At 38.2% G+C, this 24,486-nt stretch overlaps 1 protein-coding gene across 3 annotated transcripts; it reads right to left on the bottom strand.

The window, feature by feature from the left end:
* Nucleotides 1-5,646: 5,646 nt before the first annotated feature.
* On the bottom strand, nucleotides 5,647-24,071 carry NDUFAF6 (NADH:ubiquinone oxidoreductase complex assembly factor 6). 3 transcript variants are annotated; one of them, XM_087962018.1, is made up of 9 exons: nucleotides 23,761-24,071; nucleotides 19,629-19,728; nucleotides 18,055-18,177; nucleotides 16,055-16,111; nucleotides 14,504-14,606; nucleotides 13,250-13,383; nucleotides 11,248-11,349; nucleotides 7,837-7,893; nucleotides 5,647-5,792 (listed from the first exon to the last, which is right to left on the bottom strand). In XM_087962018.1, exons 1-9 carry the CDS (start codon nucleotides 23,958-23,960, stop codon nucleotides 5,664-5,666), a joined length of 1,005 nt encoding a protein of 334 aa, XP_087818144.1. In that variant the 5' UTR covers nucleotides 23,961-24,071; the 3' UTR covers nucleotides 5,647-5,663. The 3 variants fall into 3 exon arrangements, with proteins under 3 accessions (XP_087818144.1, XP_087818146.1, XP_087818145.1); XM_087962020.1 differs by lacking the exon at nucleotides 19,629-19,728 and having other exon boundaries at nucleotides 23,761-23,899; XM_087962019.1 differs by lacking the exon at nucleotides 23,761-24,071 and having other exon boundaries at nucleotides 19,625-19,728.
* Between the last annotated feature and the right edge of the window lie 415 nt (nucleotides 24,072-24,486).

Below are 24,486 nucleotides of genomic sequence, written 5' to 3'. Positions count from 1 at the left end.
ATAGTATTAAAATGTTTATCCTGGTTTATATATTTCTAACCCAAATACCTGTTAGGTGACTTATATTCCTAACAGCCTCTTTTGGGACTCTATAAAACAGAAAAAGAATACCTAAGATGGTGACTTTATCTGACTCAGATACAGGAAAATACATTTGTTCTTACTCTCCAGGAAGCAATTTGCATTACATGGTTGAGTGGGAAGAATTAATTTAGCTCTAGATTAGTTATGGGAATTAAGCTGGGCAGAATGCTAGCATATTCTATATTAGTCTGCCCTATGACTTAACCATTTAATTAGTTAACAGGGTGGTCTGAACTGGCCCATATTGAGTCTGTTATCTTTTCAAGATCCTTTCACTTTGTCTGTTATCAAGCCAGGTATGAGAGCCAGTTTGGTTCAGTGTTTAAAGGCACTGGATTAATACGTAGGAGACCACGAGTTCTAGTCTTGTTTTAGGCATGAAACCTATTGGATGATTTTGAGTCAATTACCCTCTCTCAGCGCTAGGAAGGAGGAAGAAGGCAACCCCAAATTACTTCTAAAAATTTTCCGAAGAAAATTTTATGGACTTGTTCAGGCAACTTCCAGGAATAAAGATTGACTCAAAGCCAAAAAAAAAGAAGGGAAAGAAACCATCCAGCCCTTCCTTCTACTTTTGATTTTCTTTTCCTCAGTGACAGTCTTTTTATTTGTCTCTGTTAAACATTATTCAGGTAATTTGACAACTCCTGATGTGGAGAGATTTGCATTTATCCACTGACATACATACAGAAGTGTTTGTAACATGGCTGGATTGACAGGATTGTCAACAGGGAAGAAATTATTATGAAGGGCTGGAGGGATTTGTGTGAATCTTCAACTCTAAGCTTGATTTGCATCATGTTATGCAGTGTTTATATAACATATTTAACCTGGTTACTGAATGAATCTATTTTCTAAGGAATAAAGGAACTTAAGAGCATATTGTGTGAATAGTCAGTTCTCATGGAGGGATATGTAACTTCTTTAAACCGGGATGACTTAATGAAAATGAAGAGTGTTTTGCTATCCTAGATTACAAAGAGATAATTCTAGACCATTTAGCTAGCTTTAAAACAGATTTTTTTTCTCTCCTGTGATGAACAAATGTGTCTGAAAGAGCCTTCAATGTTTTTTTAAACTTAACAAACATAATATATTTGAAAATGTTATCTTAAATATCTGATGAATAATGTTTCTTGGGAGCCATGCAAATATCTGAATCAGTACACACAACTTTTTCAACATTGATATTCTATGAATGTATGAATGTTCTTGATTGATTCTGTTAGCAAAGATGCTAAATAGCATTGAGCTCTTGTAGGCACTACAACGTCAGCTATTATACTGTATATTGATTACATCCTTACCCTTTTATTCACGCAAACTTTATGAACTTATGTGCAATTTTGCAGTCAAATGGATGCTGATTGAGATATCAGAGTATTATGTTCTGATGACATATACTGCTCAGTTGCATCTGTTACAGCTCCTTGAAAACATGTATTTCTGATATTCAATTTGAGCTGAATTGACTAGACTCCAAAAAGTCAGTCACAACCTAAATTTGAACTTATGACTGCCCCCATCCCCACAGTCATGAGATCGCAACTCAAGTCAGTTGTACTATCCCATGGTCCGGCAAAAAACACCATTGGTTAATCTGGATTCACACTTATGACTGATTTTACTTATGACCATTAAAAATGGTAGTAAAGTTGGGTCTGGTCATAGACTTCACAGATACAATTGTAAAATGTATTCAGATAAAAGCATACCCAAAATTCTTTACATGGGTGGGAAATAAGTGGCTTTTCAGATGCCACTGAACCAGAACTGCCAGAATATTTCACCATGCATGTAATTCAGCAACATAGCAAGGCCATTGGTTCCTGAAGATATGTCTTCCTTAGATTAGTTTTATGTGCTAATTGTACAGCAGTCTCTTAAATCAAATGAAGATGTTGGACTCAGGGCTTGCATTCACACATTCCTCCTAATTATTATGCTACTTCTCTTGCATGCCAAGGACTTGTGGGTTGGCTACATTGGCCTACAAATCCCAGAATGTCTCACCATGCATTGCAGACCAACAAAACTAAAGAGTCCCAGGTAGGACAATGTTGGCTTGTTTTTAAACAATGTTTTAATCAAGTTTCTAGTCGATATCAGCATGTATCTGAGATGAATTAGTCTTTGCTTAACAACCAAAATTGGGCCTGACAACCGTCACCAAATGATACAATCATTAAGCAAGATATCACATGACCACAATGGCCTTACCTCACTTCCATTGCAATAGTTAAGGGAATCACTCATGGTTGTTAAGTAAGACACGTGACCACAACTTGCGCTTTTACTGTCAGCTTCTCCATCGATTCTGCTTGTCAGCTGTGAAAAGCACAAATGGCAATCATGACCACAGGACACTATGACAGTCATTAAACACCACCGGTTCTGAAGTGCTGGAATCATGTTCACATGGCCATGGGGATGCTGCAGTTGTTAAGTGTGAGGGCCAGTCATAAACATGCTTTTTCAGTACCAGAATAAATTTCAAGCCATCGCTAAACACAGGGCAGTTGCAAGGACTACCTGTACAGTTCAATATTTTTACATTCAGAATACAGGACATCTTTTTAAAAAATAACCACAGAGAAAGCAGAGTTATTCATATATACTAAAAAGAGGAGAAAGAGGCCAGAAGATGGAAGGGTTGCTAGAGGAAACGATGCATAGATAGGCTAGCTAACTCCTTTAAACAGAAGGAAAAAATTAACCCATCAGCCTGTAAATGATTAGCACAAGAGAAAAATACTTGTCACAAGCTGCCTCCTAGTGTTCATCCACAGGGAGAATTCTAGGCAGTTTCCTGAGAGAAGGGAAATTAGGGGTTGGAGAAGACAAATTTCACCTACTTAGCTTCTCTTGATTACAGAGTCCATAGCCAGGAATACCTGCACTTTGACACAGTGTTGTATTCTCTTAAACCTTACAATCTCACATGACTTCTGTTGCAATTTTCTGAATTCACATCCTGTTTACTGGTTCCTGTTTGCTCATGCATATTCTCCAGGTTTTACTACACCTCCCTGCCTTCCATGACACAAGGAATCATTTCTTGCCTTTTGCAGTTGTGCCTTCCTACATACAATAAAATTATGCATCCGATAACATTTGTGTATATTCTCTGCTTTTCCAAGGCATTTGTTTTCATTAAAGACTATCTGAGCCTAAGTAAAATAAAGGACAATTTCTTCTGAGTCAAACCACTAGTCTATTTTTGGGCACTATTAATTATAGTTGCTGTTACCAGGTCTCCTATGTTTCAGAAAATGAAACTTTCTAAACTTTTCTTGAAATGTAGATTGAAATGCATATTAATAGCATATAAAACATATTGAAACCTTTTCATCAATCCCACCCTCTTTAGTTAATCTGGTCAAGATTTAATAGGCATAGACCAAAGCGTAATTAATATTATTCTCCTGAGCCAACTAATGTTCAAACTTCTGTTGATTTCTGAGATGCATAAAATTCTTTCTTAGACACACCCTGTCAAAGTATTATACTGTATTTTTGAACAATTCCATAGTAAAGCTATTCCAACACAACTTTTTTTTTCATAAGACAAACATCTAAGAATGAACTGTATTGATTTGACCAACAACTTAATTCCTGCACACCATAGTAGAAAAGTTTCCATTTCAAATGTCTGAATAATATAAAAAGTTTACAAGTCAAACAGATATTTCTACTGGCTAATTCTGAAAGAGTTTCATCCAGCAGCAAAAGTTAAAAGTATTTGCAAGTTAAAAATGGTAGAAAATTTGTGTTTCACCTGAAAACATTGTATGAGATTGGCAGCCATTTAACTTTGTAAATAAATAAATACATGTTTCCTATGTTACTAATGAAATCAAAACTAAAAATGCAGGCATCTATATAGTTCTGTAAAGGAAATTAAACAACTATACACTCATTTTTTATGTTAGCATGTTAACGGTATTTTTTTTCCTTTTTGTGTTTTTTTATGTGGAGGTTAAGGCATAAGGCTAGAAACTGGGAGATGATGAATTCTAGTCCCACTTTAGACATGAAGCTAACTAAGTGATTTTGAGCCAGTCACTCTCTCTTAGCCCTAGGAAGGAGGCAATGGGAAGCTACTTCCAAAATACTGCCAACCAGTTCAAGGACCTATCCAGGTAGTTACCAGGCATTAAAAAAACTGACTCAAAGACGCACAAGCACACACACACACATATTCACAAATATTTTCTAAGTGTCTTGTAAAAGAAGCACATTTGAGCATACAATCAATACTGTTAGTTAGTTATCCACAGGTACAATTGCAATTCACATTAACCAAATACCAGCCAATTGATTAGCCAAACTATTGTTGCTAGAATTTTTTTTTTGTTTCTTTTTTATGGGGACTTATGACTGGCATATATAAGTGAAAATATATAATCTGCATACTTTTTACATTTTTGTTTGTTTCATGCTTTTAAACATATTATTTTGTTTCAGTTGCATGTGGAGGCTTTCTTTTTGCACGTTATTATTATTATTTTTGTAAACTATTTCTGATGAAAAGCAGTAGAGAAACATTTTAAAGCATGCAAATATTATTTTAAGAAGTAAAGAATCAGCATCCTATAGAACAGGGGTCCTGCACAGCTGGCTGGAGATTCTGGGAGTTGAAGTCCACAAGTATTAAAGTTGCCAAGTTTGGAGACCTCCGATATAGAACATTCTGCCCAATCCGAACATTTATCAAATGTGTAAATATTCAACTCCCAGGACTTTCCACAATGCCTATGCTAACTAGAAAACTGTATGTTCATTTTATCAAATTTTGCTATGTATACGTTTTAATCTGTACAGCTAATCCTCAACTTACAACAGTTCATTTAGTGACCATTCAAAGTTACAATGGCACTGAAAAAGTGACTTGTGACCGTTTTTCACATTTATGACCTTTGCAGCATCCCCGTGGTCACGTGATTTACATTCGGATGTTTGACAACTGGTTCATATTTATGGTTTGACAACTGGTTCATTGCTGTGTCCCTAGGTCATGGGATCACTTTTTCCAACCTTCTGACAAGCACAGCCAATTGAGAAGCGAGATTCACTTAACAACCATGTTACTAATTTAACAACTGCAGGGATTCACTTAACAAATGTGGCAAGAAAAGTCACAAAATGGGGTAAAACTCACTTAACAACAAACTTGTCACTTAGCAACATAATTTCTTGGCTCAATTGTGGTCATAAGTCAAGGACTACCTGTAATTGATACAAAAACCTGGCTGAACCTAAGCAAGGCTCTGTTTGATTAGCCCTTGGATGGAAAATTGCTAAAGAACTCTCAAGTTCCATGACGATGGGTGTCATGGATAGAATTAGATTTGGACGACAATGCTTGCGTTCAAATACAGACTCAGTCATGCAGTTTACTCTGTGACAGTGGCATAAGTTACTAATTTACCTAATGTATTTCATAAGGTCTGTTGTGAGGTCTGGGATTGGATTAAATGTGAAAAAAAGAGCCTGGATATGTCATCCATATAACATTACCATATCAATGAAAAGAAAAATGTAGTAATTCTCAATCAGAAAGACTCAATCTCATATTTTTAATAAGTTTTTTTCCATGATCTAATATACAAATGCAAAGGTAATAAAGTGCTCTTCTGGTGCAAACTTGGATGAAATATATTAAAGTCAGCTTTTCGTATTTTGTGTAAATAATCTGCAACAGCAACCTGGAAAGAAAGAAGATATAATAATTATTATAACATATAAGCAATATATCAAACATACTATAAGCAATGAAATATATAAACAATAATTATTGTTATTGCTGCTATAACAATAATACCAAGATATTAATGGCAAATGGACAACTGATTTATAGGTCACCATGTCATGCTAGTAGCAGTAAGAGGCTCACATGAAATCCATATTTACTTTTCAGATAGAAATGTTGGAAGTTAAAACCCACCCCTCTCCTAGGAAAATGAAATATTTTAGGATATACTAAAAAGGCAGAATATTTCCCCTAAAAAGAAAAGTAGAAACTCAGAGGCAGAAACTCAGCCCCCCACCTTTGCTATTGGACCATTACTCTGGCCTGGGCCAGTCTATTTTACATATCAAAGATCTACTCCAGGTAGAGCTATAATAGGAATTGCCCAAAGCCCTTTCATTGCATCATCATCCAGCAAGGCTCAACCAAGCCCGGGACTCAGGACAGCCCACAGAGTTGCCCTTGCATGGCCCCATGGGAGTTTGACAACCAATCAGAATAGAAGCTCAAATTCAAATCCCAACAGAGGGCATAAAACCCAGGCACTCTCAGCATCTCTGCCCTTTTTTCACCCAGAAACTCCCAGGCATGTGATCCTGTCCACCATTAAACCATCTTCCCAAGCAGTCACCATGTTTCTACTAACTTTTTCCCCACTTGGAACTGAACCCAGAAGGATATTTTCTTCCAACAGAAATTTTAAATTTCACTCTTTACAGTAGAAAGCATTACTCTGACAAACAATCGAGCCCCAAATTGTTGTTGCTAAGGGAAACATTTGTTAAATGATTTTGCTTCATTTTACAACCTTTCCTGCTACAGTTGTTAAGTGAATCGCTGCAGTGGTTAAATTAGTGACACAGTCGTTAAGAGCTTCCCCATTGACTTTGCTTGGCAGAAGGTCTCAAAAAGTGACTACATGACCCCCAGAAACTGCAATCGTCATAAATGTGAGTCAGTTACCAAGCGTCTGATCATGTGACCATGGGGATGCTGTAATGGTTGTAAGTGAAAAATGAGTCACTTTTTTCAGTGCTGTTGTAACTTTGAACAGTCACTAAATGAACTGTTAAGTTGAGGACTACCAAAATGAAGTTTCTGATACATTTAACATAGTTATTTTACTTGGGAAGAAAAGTTCAACCTTGCTTCCTAATGAGAAGCCAGGTGGCAAAATTTGATCCTATCTATATTGTTGCAACACCACAACATCAGGGGTGGGATTCTACCAGTTTGGACCAGTTCAGGCGAACCGGATGCTAAATTTGCAACTGGTTTGCCAAACCGGTATTTGAACCAACGGGCTGGCCCCGCCCACCCCGCTTAGGAGCTTCCACATGGCCCATTTTAGATGCAGATAAGTGCAGGGTCCACACAGAGGCTCTGGGAGGGGGGGAAAATGAGACTTCTGGAAGTCGGGAAATGGGCCTGTTTCCGGCTTCCGGAGGGCCCCCAGAGCCAGGGGGAGGCAGTTTTCGCCCTCCCAGAGACCCAAGGGAAGCCTCTGGACCCTTGGGAAGGTGAAAAATGACCCTCCCAGAAGTTCCAGTAGGCCACGCCCACCCAGCAACTGGTCAGCAAACCGGTTGCTGGGATTTTTGAATCCCACTCCTGCACAACCTCCCTCATAAACATTGGAGGCCCAAAAAATAGTTTTGGGGAAAGGATTCCCATCTCAACTTTAGACAATTTGTTCCACCAAAAGAAATCACAACCATATTAACTGTACTCTAAAAAAAAATCCCAATCTACATTGTGTTTGTGTTAATACATCATTAATTATGTTAAAATGACACAGTATTTACCAGAACACTTGATTAAATCAAATGTTATCAAAGAAAAGCCGAAGGGGATACGTGAGTAAGCAAGATTATCTGAAAATGTGTCTAGACATTTGCCATAAGGCTTTGTAGTTTAGACACAGTCTCAGAATGGTGTTTGAAGGCTGATTGCCGTTATCACAATTTTTGGTGAAGTTAAAAAAAAATACAGCCACTTACTGTACAAAGGAAAGCAGGAAATGCTTTGGCAGGGACATCCTTCTTGAAGGACCTAGCCTGGAAAGAGACAAAAGGATGCATTTAAAATGAAGGAATGTATCATGATTTGGGTTCTGGGATGAAATGGTAAATTACTACTCTACTAAAACAAGGGACTCCAAACTTGGCAAGTTTAAGACTTGTGGACTTCAACTCCCAAAATTCCTCAGCTAACATGACCGGAGGAGGAATTCTGGGAGTTGAAGTCCACAAGTCTTAAAGCTGTTAAGTTTGAAGACCCCTGTACTAAAGGAAGAAAAGAGTTAACTGGGCATGTTCATACACACTTCAAAGCTAAGACAAAGTGGGAAACAGAGATGTGAGTAGAGACAGCTGGCAGTTAGATTTTAAAAGAGAAAGAAAAGCAGATAAATAGTGGATAGGAAAGGACAGGACTGATGTTTCTAGTGCCAGTGGAAAAGATGACTTTAAAAAATCATTACACAGAGATTATATGTTCATAGAAGGTTATTGTTAAAATTGTAATTGTTTTTAAAGTCTGGGCTGTCTGGGTGTACACTGTACACTGTATAATAACTGTCCCCATCCCACATGTCTTAACCCTAAATAGAAAATACCTTATAAAAAGAAAACTCTTTTAAGAAATGTTCAGCATTTGGAAAATTATGGGTGGTTCTTGACTTATGACCATTCATTTCAAGTTATTATGGCTCTGAAAAAATGACTTATGACTGGTTCTCACACTTATGACCATCAGTGTCCCCACACTCATGTGGTCAAAATTCAGGCGCTTGGCAACTGGCATGTATTCATGAAAGCTACAGGACACCAGGATCATATGACAGTCCTTTGCGATCCAAGGAGGCTTCTGACAAGCAGTCAACAGGCCAAGCAGATTGGTTAATAACCATAATTCACTTAATGACCATGGCAAAAAAAAAACTGGATGCAACTCACTTAACAACCCATTGCTTGGCGACAGAATTTCTGATCGTACATTGAGAGCTATGGGTATTGCATTGGGTATCAAAAATCTGGATTAGCTACAAGCTTCGTCATTTCTGATATATTGCAAATCAGAAGAATGTTTATTTTGAAAGACAAAATAAGAGCATCAGATTATGAAAAAAGGATAAGAGTATTGTTGAGAAATATCCTCCTACTCTGGTCTGGTAATTGCCTCTGACAATGAGAAACGGGACCACGAAACTCCTTCCTTCCTCCCTCACCTGTGAATCGTATCTTTTCACTTCCCTATCAAAAGCAACACTCTTCACTATTAGCATAGCTGGCAAATCAGGGATAGGACAATTAGGGTGATGGGTCATCAACAGTGCTATTTCATTCCAATTTGTGACATATACATCAGCACAGAATCTGGCCTGGAACTTCCTACTCCGAGTTTAACTTTGAACTGATCATGACAAAAAAGTTTTCCTTCTTTTTAACTTGGTTTCACTTCCCAAAGCATAAAGACATTTCACAATGCCACGCACAGAAAGGAAGCCAGCTTCTGCTCTTACTCAGAGTTTTGCTCCTGTTACGTTCCTCACTTTCTCGTACCCTTTGCGCAAGTTGGAGGCATCCCCGCAGCTTTAATTTTTTTATCCTAATGAATCAACAGAGCCACACAACCAAACAGAGTAATTGCAGTAATTCTGCTCTGCTTTCTTCTCTTTTCCAGTTATGATAGAAGTCAGAAAGTATATACTACTTTATAGAACTGCAGAGATTATGTCTATGCAAATTGCATGATTCCCTTAAGAACTGCAGTGATTTGTTTAACAATTGTGGCAAAAAAAGTCATAAAATGAAGCATAACTCACTTAACAGCTGCCTTGCTTAGCAACAGAAATTTATAGCATCAACTGTAGTCCTAAACTGAGGACAGGAAATCCTAAACTTATGCTGAGTGATTGATCCAATTTTATAACCTTTTCTTGAGGCAACTGTTAAGTGAACACAGCAATCACATGACCGTATGGCCACAAATGCAGGCCAGTTGCCAAGCAACCAAAATGCTGTTATGTAACGGGGAGCAGCCATCAGAACTTCACAACTAGGCCATCAGAACCACTGGGCGGGGGGGTATCCTTTGTAACTTCAAATGGTTGCTAAGTGCGCAACTTAAGTCATGGCCTACCTGTATATCACAAGCTCCTGCTTTTGAGCAACCGAGAAATGGAATATTGGACCAAAATGAATCTTTCCTGATCTACAGAGTTCTTATGCTATCTATCACCAGAAAGACAAGCCCTCCACCCGCCAAATTCGAAGTATTACATTAGGCATGGAAGGCAGAGAAGAGGAAAAGGGAGAAACAAAACATTAGCAGGAATTATATTTACCAAGGCTACATACAGTTTTGGCGTAACATTAAATAATTTATGTAATTTTAAAATAAGATGGATTTCGCCCTCTGTTGGCCATTTGAGAATATGCTTCTAACAACTGCTTGTAATTCCAGTAGTTGCAATTCATTTACATCAGGGGTGTCCAACCTTGGCAACTTTAAGACTTGTGGACTTCAACTCCCAGAATTCCTCAGCCAGCAAAGCTGGCTGAGGAATTCTGGGAGTTGAAGTCCACAAGTCTTAAAGTTGCCAAGGTTGGACACCCCTGATTTACATTATACTAATCAATAATTGCATATTTAATTCATACTTTCTCCATATTAGTTGTCATGCTTTCTTCTTAAGTCTATGTGAAATCTAAACACACCACACATGCTCCAAAATGTAAACACATTTTATAAACGCTATTTCCCAAATCTTTGCCAGTATTTTCCCCAATATATACACAATTTGCTACACAATTTCTCTTATGTACACTTTTTCACTGGAGGATCAAACAGCTGCTTTGCAGCTATTGTTCTGCTGTGCTAAGGATCTGTCCAGCAGCATTAAAAATGCAATCTTTGTATGGCAGAGCTCCCATCAAAGAGGGAACAAAGTAAACAAAAAAAAGCATTACTGTCAATATTATTTCTAAGAGTCTGGACAGGAAACACTTATTCCAAAGAACCAGTATCACAGAACTCTAAACACTAATATTTATGAAAAGAAAGTTTAAAGTTAGAACTCAAAAATTCCAGCATCAGCTTTATGTTCAAAAAGGCACAAATATACAGACAATTAAGGGTAACAAAACCTTATCTCTTTTCTCATGTCCAACCAGAAGAAGACAGTTCTTTTTTAAATGTAAGGTTCCTGGCATCAAATCATTTGTATAACTTAAATTATCCAGGTTCCACCATGGCTTACATCAACCTTCCCCAATATGGTAAGTGTACTACTACCAGCCCAATATGTCCACTATCCATTGCTGGAGAGGAATTCTGTCCTCATATATTTGAAGAGCTCTGGTCTACAATATTGTTAATGAAATTTTGATAAAAATTCAGAAACTCACGTGTTCCAGATGAACATGGGCTTGACTTGCAATGTCATATACAATATCTTTTATTTTCTTCGCCTCATTGTTTCTTATGAAATCCTCTTGTGAAACACCATGCTGCCATACACGGAAGGAAAATAGGAACAAATTTTGAATGTTCCTGGGAAATACACTGGAAGAATATACTATTGTTTTGAAGCTATATTGCATGGATGGACATGTTACATATTATATAATGTGATATCTTTTGAAGTCCTAAGGATAGTTCAGAAAGTGTGATCTTACATTTATGTCAACAGAAAATCCCACAGTACTTTCTCCTCATAAAACACTGCTTGGTTTTACGAAGGTTTTACAATAGCCTTTGCCAGTCTTTGACAAAGAATTAGCAGTGATACATCTGAACACATCTAAATAGCAGCAAATTGGGGAAGGCAAAAAAAAAAAAAAAGCATCATGTCACTGAATCAATAAAACATGAAAGGAATGAATTAATGTTTTAATGCTTCTCTCAGTAACAAAAAAATATGAATGAGGTAAATATTACATTAAAGCAAGGGGATGAAAAGCTAACAGTTCTAATTTGCTCCACTACATGAATTTACTGATAAGAAACATAAATACCAGCTAAAGTTTGGGTAGTCTTGCTCCTCCTTATACCTATTACACATTTGGGCAGCAGGTATGCAGCTTCCAGTACCATTTCGGGATGCTTCAGAGCCTCCCCAAATTATGAGAAATATAATCGGAATATAGGTGTGCTAATTTTGAATCATTTCAACAATACCCAACCTCTCTCTCTCTCCCTCTCCCTCCCTGCTTCCCTCTCTCTCACACACACACAGAGAGATAAACTTTGTTTAGCCCTGAGCCCTTAGTATAGTAACCATGTCACTGCCAAATGCCTTCTGGTCTTCAGCAACTGCATACAGCAGCAACTGTTTGAATTTATGTCAGTACTGAACAAATGGTAGCTATCCTCGTTCACAAAGTTGTACCCCCTGCAGAACATCCAAACTCATATGTTACTTCGCAATCCACCTCTACTTACGACCATAGGGGTGCTTCAACTCCCCTCACCCATTTTCTCCCCCCACAGGTCTGCTCTTTTGGCCACCCTGCACTCCACTGGCCCTGTCACCCCATTTTCTTTCTCCCACTGCTGATGAGGTGTGCCCAGTCAGGCCTTCATGAGGCAGCTGTTGGCTTCTCCACAAGGCCACACGGTCCAAATCCCACACAGCCTTCTTGCGGGGCTCTGGAAGGCAGAGCCCAGGGCAGCTGGGTGAGTGGAGAAAAGGGCTGGCAGAAGTGGCAGAGTATCACGTGGCGAAAAGGGCAGAGGAGCAGAGGAGATATGCAGGTGGGGGAAATTGAAGAGGAGGCAGAGGAGACAGTCGTTCATTTTACCAGGGTTGGGAGGAAGGAACCTGGGAATGGTTTGGATTGGGGTGGATCCTCACCTAATGATCAGGTGGGATCTGATTAACATATGGCAACGGGGAGCGCCAGGATGACTGTCACTAAGCAATGCAGTTATATTTTGTCATGCTTTAGAACTGCAATTGCTTAGCAACAAAATTCTAATCCCAGTTATTGTTGCAGTTAACCAAGGGCTACATGAATGCATAAAAATAAATGAAAATATAGACATGAAGTTTTTAAGCATTGTAAGCAGAAAGAACATGTATGTGTCATTTTTTGATATAGAGGTCAACAAATGAAGTGGAATGTCAGGGCAAGGTTTTTAGGCATCTAATAAGACAATAATGATAAGGTGTTTTAAAGATTAGATTTCAAATGATCCAATAATTTCCCATCTAGTAATCTTATTCCCAAAACAAAATATGTCATATAAGTACAAGCACTTCCAATGAAGGACCAATTCTGAAACTCTATTAAAAATAGAAATGATACACAACTGTCAGCAGAATTTGCACATTGCTACCTGATCTATCAACATGACATCAAGAGTATTAATATTGTCACAAACTGGATCTCAGCTTTACTATCTTACCAGCATGCAAATATCCATGGGGAGAAACACCTTCCTTCTGCTAGCATGGTATGGAGTTGCCCTTAAACACGTTACAATGCCTTGTGCTTTTCCTATGTGACTAGCTGCATGGTCTGCGTGGATGTTCCTCACACCTGTAAATGCAGAAAAGATAATCCTAAAGCAGGGGTTTACAACTTTGGTAACTTTAAGCCTGGAGGACTTCAACTCTCAGAATTCCCCAGCCAGCAAACGCGTAAAGTTACCACAGTTGGAGACCCACGGCCTAACGGATGCTTATTGAAATGGCAAGGCAACAAAATCTAGTCAGAACTGACAGGTAAGACATTGTCAAAAGAACAATATAAAAAGGCAAACAATATACTTGGGTTTTCCACATTTGTCAGATGATTACACACAGAAGATAGGTAGGTAGGTAAGGAGAGAAAGAGAGAGAGAAAGAGAGAAAGAGAGAAAGAGAGAAAGAAAGAAAGAAAGAAAGAAAGAAAGAGAGAGAGAGAGAGAGAGAAAGAGAGAAAGAAAGAAAGAAAGAAAGAAAGAAAGAAAGAAAGAAAGAAAGAAAGAAAGAAAGAAAGAAAGAAAGAAAGAAAGAAAGAAAGAAAGAAAGAAAGAAAGAAAGAAAAGAAAGAAAGAAAGAAATAAATAAATAAATAATTATTTACTGGCCAAGTGTGACTGGACACACAAGGAATTCATCTTGGTGCAAACTTCATATTATTGGGGAATGGAAAAAAGAAGGTCTCTGCCTTTTACTGGCCAACTGTAGTCTAATCCATACATGTGATAACTGCATCCATTAACACAGCTACACTATAAGAAAATGCAATCACATAGTAGGCATGAGCAAAAATTACAGGTAGACTTACAACCATTCATTCAGTGACAGTTACAACACAGTGTAACTAATGACTGCTTTTCACAGTTACAACCACTGCAGCACCTCCATGGTCAAGTGATCAACTTTCAGGCATTTTAGCAACTGACCCGCTTACGACAGTAGCATTATCCCAGGGTCATATGAGCCCCTTTTTGCAACCTCCTGACAAGCAAAGTCAACGGAGAAGCCAGATTCACTTAACAACCATGTCACTTCACTTAACAACCGTGGGAAGAAAGGTTGTAAAACTGGGGCAAAATCAGTTAACAATTGTCTTGATTGGCAACTATTATTATTTTTTTTTGACTTAATTGTGTTCATAAATCAAAGACTACCTGTATTATGGCAAGTGCCAGAGGAGTCAAGAGAGCACCTACCAAGTGTTTCTAGGGTAAGATAAAGGAGTGCGCTCTGTGTATTTTCAGCATAGGTCTCAAGTTCACTGATATCCCGATAAGCCCGGTCATCCAGATTCTTTTCCTGTGCGGTTGAAAACAGAGGGGAAGTATATATGGAAACAACCAATCACTGAGGTTAACTTAAGAAATAGAAGGATGTCACTTTTATTAAAAGAAAACATTATCTTCTGAGTTAGGGACATCTAGAATACTTTTTCTCCTAAACTAACTCCCTGTCTTGGTTCCTTTATTTTAAAAAAGAGGAGAAAAATAGGAAAAGAAAAAAAACAGAGGGGGGAAAGGAGTTGCTAAGCATTGAGAACAAAGGACGTCTTAATCTTTACTAGAAGCATATAATAATTTTTAGATGATGCTTTACCTTTACAAATTTTCTTCTTAGCTAGAAAGAACACAGGTCTCCTTTATGTATAGTCACTGTAAATAGAAGAGCCTTGGACACTTATCCTATTATACAGTTAATTATGTACCTCTGAAACAACTGGAATCAGCTAATGGAAAGAGCTGCCTGCTAATGTAATGATTAAATAGCTCAAGGTAATGCTAGATGCTTTTTAAAAGCCAATCAAATTGAAAATAAAAGGAATATTTAGGTTGATAGCCAAAATATCAAGACAGAAGATCACAATGCCTCTACTATGCAGACTGTATCTTCCACTGAGCTCTGTTATTAAACGGGTTAATCAGTTTATTTACTTGTTATTTATTAATATAAAACCAATAAACATTTCTCAATAGCCACTTGCATAATCTCTAGACTAGAGGGAGTAAAATCGTGGCATTTATGCAGCTTCCTAAATATCAGTCCAACATACCTACTCTACCCTTTCATAATAGGTAAAATCTTAATACGGAAACTGAATTAAAATAATCAGGGGAGAAAAATACAGTAATAACAATAACCTGCATTCATTTTGATGTTTCAATATTTTGTTCATACTGCAGTTTAATCTATATTACCTTTATAAAATATTTAAAAATATATCCCTAATGCAAGCATATTATAGACTCTTACAATACAATAAACACTTCAGGACATTTTTCAGCCTTTCAAATTAAGCATTCTCCCACAGTGGTTGCAATTGCATCTTTACCATGGCATACAGTCATATTCTTTTGAAAAAATATATATAAAGAAAGCTTACAGAAGCTGCTATACATGCTCTACATGTCTATGAGTTCTATATTAAATGTCATGGCTCATTTCAAATTGTTCTGGAGATTGTTATTGCAAAAAGACACTAAGTATTCTATTACAAAAACATAACCCTCAACACAGAATTCAGTTACAAGAACTTATCTTTGGTTCCCAAAGCTGAAGAAGCTTCTTGGATGAGAAGCAAAACATCTTCAAAGAAAACCAGAAAGTCCAGTTGCCTCTTGAAAAAGCATCTTTGGGACAACCAGGACCTGGATGACTGAGAATCTCCCCAGACATTTTTTTTGTGGGGGGGGTGGGGGGGTGGGGTGGGGAGGATTATTTTTGTTTTTTGAAAATAACGTAAAACTTACCCTTTGGTCAATAATATTCATTAGCCATCTTTTGGTCAGGTTTTGCCTCCTAACAGCCTAAAATCAGATGAATAGGATATACTTATGTAGAAAACAAGAAGAATTCAAGAAAACAAACGAAGATAATCACCGCTGCTGCCTTATATTAAAAGCTTACAGATTTTACAGATTAAGAGAGCTGGAAGGGATCTTGTAGGTCGTCTAGTCCAACCCTCCCTCCCAAGCAGGAGACCCTACCCCATTTCTGACAAATGGCAGTCCAATCTCTTATTTAATCTAACATTCCATTTTCAACAGTCAACAATCAGATGCTGTAGGAGATTGAAATGATAATTTAATCAAGAGAGAGGAGGTGCAGCTTTTGAAAGTAAATCAATAAATAAATGCAGTGAAAGATATATTGCTATCCTGGCTGGGCTACAGGGCTGTAACATCTCTTTCAACAGGTGAAATCCAAATCACCTCTCTCTGAATCTTAAAAACAGCCATGTCTTATTATAGCAGGGGCCTCGGAGTGCAAGGTGGTGAAGGCAACTGCGGCCGGGACAAGTCTGTGGTGGCTTCTAGAAGCGGCAGTGGCTTTGTGCACCTCCAAAGCCACAGCATGCCAAGTTGCCTGTGAGTTGCAGGGAAGCAATTTGTCCAGAGGCACATGGCCCTGGAACTGCTTATCGCTCTGTAGGGCAGGGTGCAGAATGTCTAAACTGGCCAATGGGAGAGAACGAACAGTTGGGGGAACTGAAGGGGAGGCAATCCCTTACCTTGGAACAACCAAAGCTCAGGACCTGGAGGGATCAAGCCCAGAATGGCTTGGCCAAAGGCTGGTGGAATTCAGTTATAACATGTGACCTCATGTTTTACAACTGCATCGTTTAATGACAGAAATCCCACTCCCAATTACAACCATAACTCAAGGATTATCTGTAAGGATTATCTGTAAATCGCTGGTCTGAACTGATCTGCAAAGCAACTAGTACCTTCTTAAATGTGAGGTCACTAGCAATTAAGTTGAACATCTGCAACTATTTTAACAAAAAGAAGATTTTAATCCTAGGAATCATTACAGATTTGTGGATTATAAAAATACAAGCAAAATTGGAATGCACAGCTGTAACTGGTGACTGAGTAAGTGAAAGTTATATTCAGGAAAACTTTTATCTGAAACTCTATTTTACTGTTGTGAAGCAAGACAGGTGGTTCTGATTTATATGGGGACCAAAGGACAGGCAACTTCCTCTGAAAAACCTGAAGGTCATTGTGGAAAAGATTAGGCAATTTATCAGAACTTTTGGCATTATTTGTTTACTTTCCAAGGAAAGAGGGCATCATTTGCCTCTCCCCACGTCTTCCTGATAAAGGGTCACACCCAAGTATCTACCCTATAGCACAGAAGATATTTTTCCATTTCCTGAATTAAATTTTTCCATTATCTTAACTCCAATACTTTTCAAGCCAGTTGATAAAAACTTTCCAAGAGCATTTCCCACAAATATAAAAGCACTATAATTACAAACGATCTTAAATGTAAAGGCTATGTTATACCAAACATTTGACCCACCCCCATCCTATACTGCTGACCAGCACTGACAAAACTTGGGTGCGTGGTGTTTTTTTTTGCCACTGTGGGATGGAAAATACAGAAACATATATTAATATGAAGCTAAAATAGGCTAATGTAATTTATAACCCAGAGAACACCCCATCAAGGAAGGAAGGAAGGAAGGAAGGAAGGAAGGAAGGAAGGAAGGAAGGAAGGAAGGAAGGAAGGAAGGAAGGAAGGAAGGAAGGAAGGAAGGAAGGAAGGAAGGAAGGAAGGAAGGAAGGAGGGAGGAGGGAGGGAGGGAGGGAGGGAGGGAGGGAGGGAGGGAGGAGGAAGGAAGGAAGGAAGGAAGGAAGGAAGGAAGGAAGGAAGGAAGGGAAGGAAGGAAGGAATTTTTTTAGCTCAGGGTGGCATTTAGTTAGCCCCCAAAAAATATTTAATGCATTGCTTAGCCTTATACCTTCCACAACTCTATTGCCACTGGTTGTTGTGGTGGATTATCCTGGTAAATGTCTTCTACAGCATTCCTCCAAAACTCTATCCGCATCAAACCAATGGTCTTCTCAGTTACAGAGTCTCTAATCTGGAATAGAAACACAATAGGAGTGATAGTCCAATTACATTGCTTTTTTTAATCACATCAAATATATGATATTGTTTAAACAAAGGGAGGAGATATGAAAAAGAGCAGCCTGTTGTAGAGGCACAGGATTCTTCCATGGATGAGTTATCTCATCATGGGTAGAGCAGAGAGGCTCCACGCTCTTACTTATTTGCAAACAGCTACAATAGATCTCACTAGATGACAAAGATATAAGTAAGAGAAGATCTAGGAAATCCCAAGATTTCAAGTATTAAAAAGAGCTTGCAACGATTTGATCATTCTAAAATTAGGAAGCTATCAACCATAATACATAATTTATAAATAAAATCTATAAGCCAAATTATCTTACTTTCTTACTTTTGATAGTTTAGGCTGTTAACATCAGGTTCTCAATTCTTTCAACTGTTCTTAATCCACCTTATTGTCAGTAGTAGATAAGCAAGAAAACATTTCAAGCTTATTGAACAAATATTGTTATTCTTGGTGTGTAAAAAGGCAGATAGGCAATGTGAAGGCAATATTAGCCTTGGATACTGGATGTGTACCTTCTAAATTCAACTTTGAAATGAGTGTCAGATTTTGGTAGGTTTTTTTGGAAGACTAAAGACTCATTTACTTGGAAATAACAATTTTTTCAATAGTGACAATATTAAGGTTGCTGGTTTATAGCTTGCAACCAAAATATTTATTGGAACTGTTTCTATGGGACAAGCAATGTAACACTAACATATATATTTAACAACTAGTTTCTGGATACAATTAACATTTAAGTTGGGACAAAAGTACTAAAGCAAAAGCCTTATTTTTACATAACGATAATTCATAATGTGATTTTATTAATTTCTCTCTTCTTTCAAAAGCAATCAATGTTACCCATGTGCCAAATCCAGTCTTGAAAACTGATTTAAACAAGTCCAGATAATCTATTTCCTCCATGACCCTCTAAAACTATCTTCTTAAAGATTGGTCAATAGCTACTTAAAAGCATCAGGATACATATTCTAAAGGGACAGCTGAATATATCAAAAGCAAATAATGAAATATCCCAGAGCAATTCATTAAAATCAGTATTATTTTCATGTGTTCATAAACTACTACAGAATGATATAAATATCTATTCATAATGACAGAATCCTAAAAAGACTATAAAGTACCCAAACAATTTATTTTGTACAACGTGCACAGTTTTATAAGATTGGAGGATTGTTCTACATTTATGTTCAAATTAATGCATACAGGTTAGGAATTATTTTTGTCATGTTTTGTATGTAAGTAAACAATCTATTTTAGACAGCCTGCTACTGCTGACTAAACTTGGTAAGACAGTAACTAACAGGAAAAAACACAAACTCCATGTTTTGGATTTTTTAGGTTTTTTTTTTTTTTGTAATGTTAACATTGTGTTGTATAATGGATATTTTAATACCTGCCTGAGCCAGTTCTACATTGAAGGCTCTCAGGGCCAAGACAGAGGCACGTGATTCTGCAGGCAATAGCAGTGCACAGAGGAAGCCTTCATAGTCCCGTTTTCTAGATATACAAGAATAAATAAGAGCATTTGCTTTCATTACATTTAGTTCATTTAGCCAGTGGAACAGATAAAAAGTTTCTCAATTCAATTAAGCTTTTAATTTTATTTATTTATTAAATTGATATGGCTGCCCATCTCACAGAAAGCAATTCCAAGCAGTGTACAAAATCATTTTGCAGTTATCCTCTAAATCAGGGGTCTTTGAACTTGACAGCTTTAAGACTTGTGGACTTTGGGTGGAACTTCCATTGAGGACGGACAGAGACCACGATTGTGCGCAGCTTCGATCCGTGCTTACCCTGTTGGAGGGGTCCCTACAGGACCAGAACCATCAGACCCACCTCGGAGGGGTGGGGGAAGAGGGGGAGACCACCAGCCAGGTTGAGGGGAGATGCATCTCCCCTCCCTGGCTGGGTATACTCCCCTGAAAGACAAGGAGAAGCAGCAATTTTAATGGCTGCCCTGAAGACGGGAAGCTACTGGGACCTAAGTGTGTGCTGAAGAGGTGAAGTGGCGAGCGGCGTGTATCCAGACAAGAGAAGCTGAAACTTTTGTTTTAATAACCCCGAAAAGCAGAAAGAAAGATTCCTCATTTGAGAGTACAACAGCGGCGAATAGAAAACAATAGGATAATAAAAGGTAAATAAAAAACTAGACTACAAAAGAGCTATAACAAAATTAAGGATGGAATTGGGAATAATATACAGAATCTGGCATTAATTAGGCATTGGATAAAATGCTGAACTTGCTTGGAATCGATTATACTTTAAAGAAAAGGCCAATCTTTGAAATGTTTGAAAATTAACATTAATATAATTGAAAAAAGGGGGGGGAAAGAACTTTGAAAAGTGGAAGCGATATAGAGCACCACCTAATGGTACAAGACGTTTTTTCCTGGATGACTTTATGGAAAATTACTGGTCTGTTAAATGTGTGAATGAGAAAAGACATGAAATAAAATACTTTAATATAACAAGAACTCCAGAAGCTTTAAAAAGGGGGGGGGGAGATTGCAGCCAGAGGACAAAGGAAAGTAATATCTTGGGACTGTTGCAGGTTGACTGTGCAAAGGAAATAGAAAGACCAATAAAGAAAAGAGATATAAACCGAGTCTCTTGGCAAGGATTACAAATAACTTTAATAAAATAAAGAATAATACAATTGATTTTAAAAAATGGAAGAAGCAAGCAAAGAACTTAAGTTGGAAGTGCAAACTGTGAAAGAAATGATAAAAGAAGGGGACTATTGGACACACTGGCAGAAAAAATAATGCAATTTACAGCAGAACAAAGGAACTTTAGAAAGGAGGAGCCAAAGGAAGAGGAAAACAGCCAAGACAGACATGAAGATTCAGAGACATTGCCAAAAGACACAAAAGGAACTAAAACTAAGACATTGATGACAGAGATAATAAATAAAAGAGAAAAAGCTCCCAAGAGTAAGCAAAAGAAGAAGCTGTACAAGAAGAAATTTCAAAAACGAGAAAAGGAAAGGGTGGGAGGAAAGATGGGGGACTGGCAGATGAAAATAAATACAATATTAGAGGAAAAAAGAGGGATAAAGAGGAAAGGCCAGTAGTAAAGGGAAAGTAAAGGGAAAGCTGGCTAAAACTAAGAGAAATGACAAGGCCGAGAGATTTAGAGATAAGGGTTAGATATATAGCATAAAAGGGGGATACCACATGGGAATGTATCTTTGTATTTTTTATTAAAAATGTTTTTTTATTAAAAATGCTTCTGGATTGTGTTCGTCTGGATTGTGGATCTTCTATATATATATTCTAAAATATGCTAATTACTATTTAAATGATAGTACGAAAACAGAGAATATGATGACCTGGGTGAAAATCTGGTATTATGTTCAAAAAGTATGAATTAGGGTTATATAAATGCTATAGGTTGAAATTGGTCATAGGGAAGTAAAAGGAGAAATTAACTCTGTTTTTATTTTTCTTTCTTTGTGGTATACATGAAATAGAAAATATAATTGATTATGCAAAGGGCATGAGAAAATAGAAAATATAATGAACTAGAAGGGATTATGTGGGAATGTAAAATATTTATAATGAATGAATTATACTATAATCAAAAGCAGGGGAATGAAAATTTATTAAAATTATATAGGTAATTTTTGGAAACAAAGAAAAAATATGAAATGATTATATGAATATCTCGGGAATATATATAAGATATACTGTAAATGGGGAGATATACCATGTGGATCCCAAATATATTAATCTTACTTTACTTTTACTCGTTTTTTCCTTCATTGATTGTCTAATTACATATTGGTCTTGAGAAAGTTATAGATGATAACAGTACATAAGGTAACATAAAATAGGTGGTAGGCTGAAAATGGAAATAGGCGATAAAGAATTGAAAATATATGTGAGGATGAAATGATTTTGATATTGAATTAATGAATTGAAACATGAAAGGGAAATTTATCTAAAGATTAGTTGAATGGATAATAATTTGAAGTGATATTAATTAAGAAAGTTGAAAATGTAACTGACTATGTATAAATATTGTAATCTGGAATCACCTTGCTCACGTGAAGAGATGTGTAAAAAAATAAAAAAAATAAAAACTTTTTGGGGAAAAAAAGACTTGTGGACTTCAACTCCCAGAATTCCTCCTCCAGTCATGTTAGCTCAGGAATTCTGGGAGTTGAAGTCCACAAGTCTTAAACTTGTTGACGACCCTTGCTCTAAATCAAGAGGATGTAAATTTGTACTCTCCATATGGTCCAGTTTACAATTCTTAGAACTATAAAGCACTGATCTGCAGACTTAAGGGGAATTGTAGTCCAGATCTTCGGGAGCATATAGTACCAGCATGCCCATTCCTGTTCTAAAGTAGAAGTATATACTCAATACACAATGTCTAGGATTCATTTTAAAATTCAGGTTACAGGCACATCATGTCTTCAAAAGCTATTACAAGATTAACGTGGCGCTATGTAAAGGCAAGCACAAACAATTAAATAAAAGTCCCTATCTGTAGAGAAAAAGCAACATATTTTTGCTGGTCATCAAAAATAGTTGCAATTTATCTGTCCAGCAGATATAAAGCTGAAATGTATTGCAATAAAAAGGTAGAATGGGTTGTACCATTTCAAACCACAGATGGCTTGCATTTATGAAGTCAAATGAAATCCATTTATTACAGCTCTAAGACCAACAAAAGCAGTAACAAATTTAACAGTAGAACTGTTACATACATACGGTACATATGACAGAAAGAGAGTGAGTATAATAGGATCTATAAAAAGTTTATTGGGAAAAATGAAGTTCTAACTCCTGGTGAATTAACTTTCTATTTATAGGCATGTTCCAAATTAAGCTTGAAACAGCACAACACATCAATCTCTCTGGCCATCCCCTCTTTAGTTTTAAATAATCAAAAAGCTTTGACCCAACATGCTTTTAGAATACATTAAGGGAGCCTGGCTGCTATGACCCATGAGGTTGTGAAGAGTTGGACTCAACTTAGCGACGCAACAACAACCACAACCGTATTGTCTTGGAAAAAAATAAAAAACAAACCTGAAAAATGGGGCAACTACTTATTCTGTGGTCGCCATGCAAAAAATAAAAAATAAATCAGGGAATGACACTGCAGAGGACAAGCACAACGGATACTGTATTAGGAATGGCGCTCTAGCCAAGAGATGTGTGGAAACGCACAAGGGGGACACCGGGGCTCTTTGGAGAGGGACGCCTGGGATATAAATGCAATGCAGAAAGTTTAAATCCCGGGAGAGGAAGCTAGGAAGTTAATGCACTCTCCGTAATCAACGTTAAGACACGGCCTCGGCTTGCAGGTCGTCCTCAAGGGCGATTGGAGCAGCCTTCCGCGCCTCCACGTCACATTATCGAAATATATGCAAATCAAATAGGTGCCAAACCACATCCCGGAGGTGGAGTTGCCCGGCTTAACCTGTCCAGTCCGGTCCAGCCCAGGCCCGACTCCCCACACCCCACTCCCGCCCCGGCGGAACCCGAAGAAGCCGCCGCTGGCCGGCCTCACCGCAGCAAATCCAGGCAGTAGCGCTCCTCTCCTCCCGCACTCGGCTGGCTAGAAGCGGCCAGGGCAGCCGGGGGGCGCCCTCCGAGGCCGGCGGGGCTCAGCAGCCGCCCGCGCCCGGCGCGTGGGACCCGCAGCGTCCAAGGGGAAAGAGCCGCGCGCGAACTTCGGCCCAGCGCCGCAGCGCCCGCGGAGGCCGCCATGCTGCTAAGGCCACGCCCCCTCTCCCTTTTTTTTTTGGTCAATCACAACCCGCGGCGCCGCTTCTTTCTCACGGCCAGCTACGTAATCGGAGGTCTCCGCCTCTGCTGTCAATCATCGCTTAACTGCCCCCCCTCTTTCTTCGTTTACACGTGCTGTTCCCCAATCGGATGGGCTGTCCTCTCTAGTCTAGGCGGCTTATCTCTTAACCCGTCCGTCTCCGTTCAGACAGCCGGCCTTTCTGCCTCGAAATCAGGATACAGATACAGATAGATACACATTAACAGAGTTGGACCTTGTAGGTCGTCTAGATCAGGGGTCTCCAACCTTGGCCACTTGAAGCCTGATCTAGAAGGTAAGGGCGTCGCAGTGCAGACCCCCTGGGCTAGGCATCGGGTTCCCCCCACCCCCATAGATTTTGATGGACATCGCTTTCTGTTTCTCTGCAAAACTCTTGCAGATCTATTCATCCTATATTATTATATTGTTATATTTTATATATAGATGTAGATATATATTATACTGTAC

The sequence above is a fragment of the Notechis scutatus genome, chromosome 3 (genome assembly GCF_049901735.1).
Source record: "Notechis scutatus isolate UNSWTSFEM ecotype Mainland chromosome 3, rNotScu1.2, whole genome shotgun sequence".
Lineage (NCBI taxonomy): Eukaryota > Metazoa > Chordata > Lepidosauria > Squamata > Elapidae > Notechis > Notechis scutatus.
The sequence above is the reverse complement of the archived record's forward strand: the minus strand, read 5'-3'. Positions and strand labels throughout refer to the sequence as shown.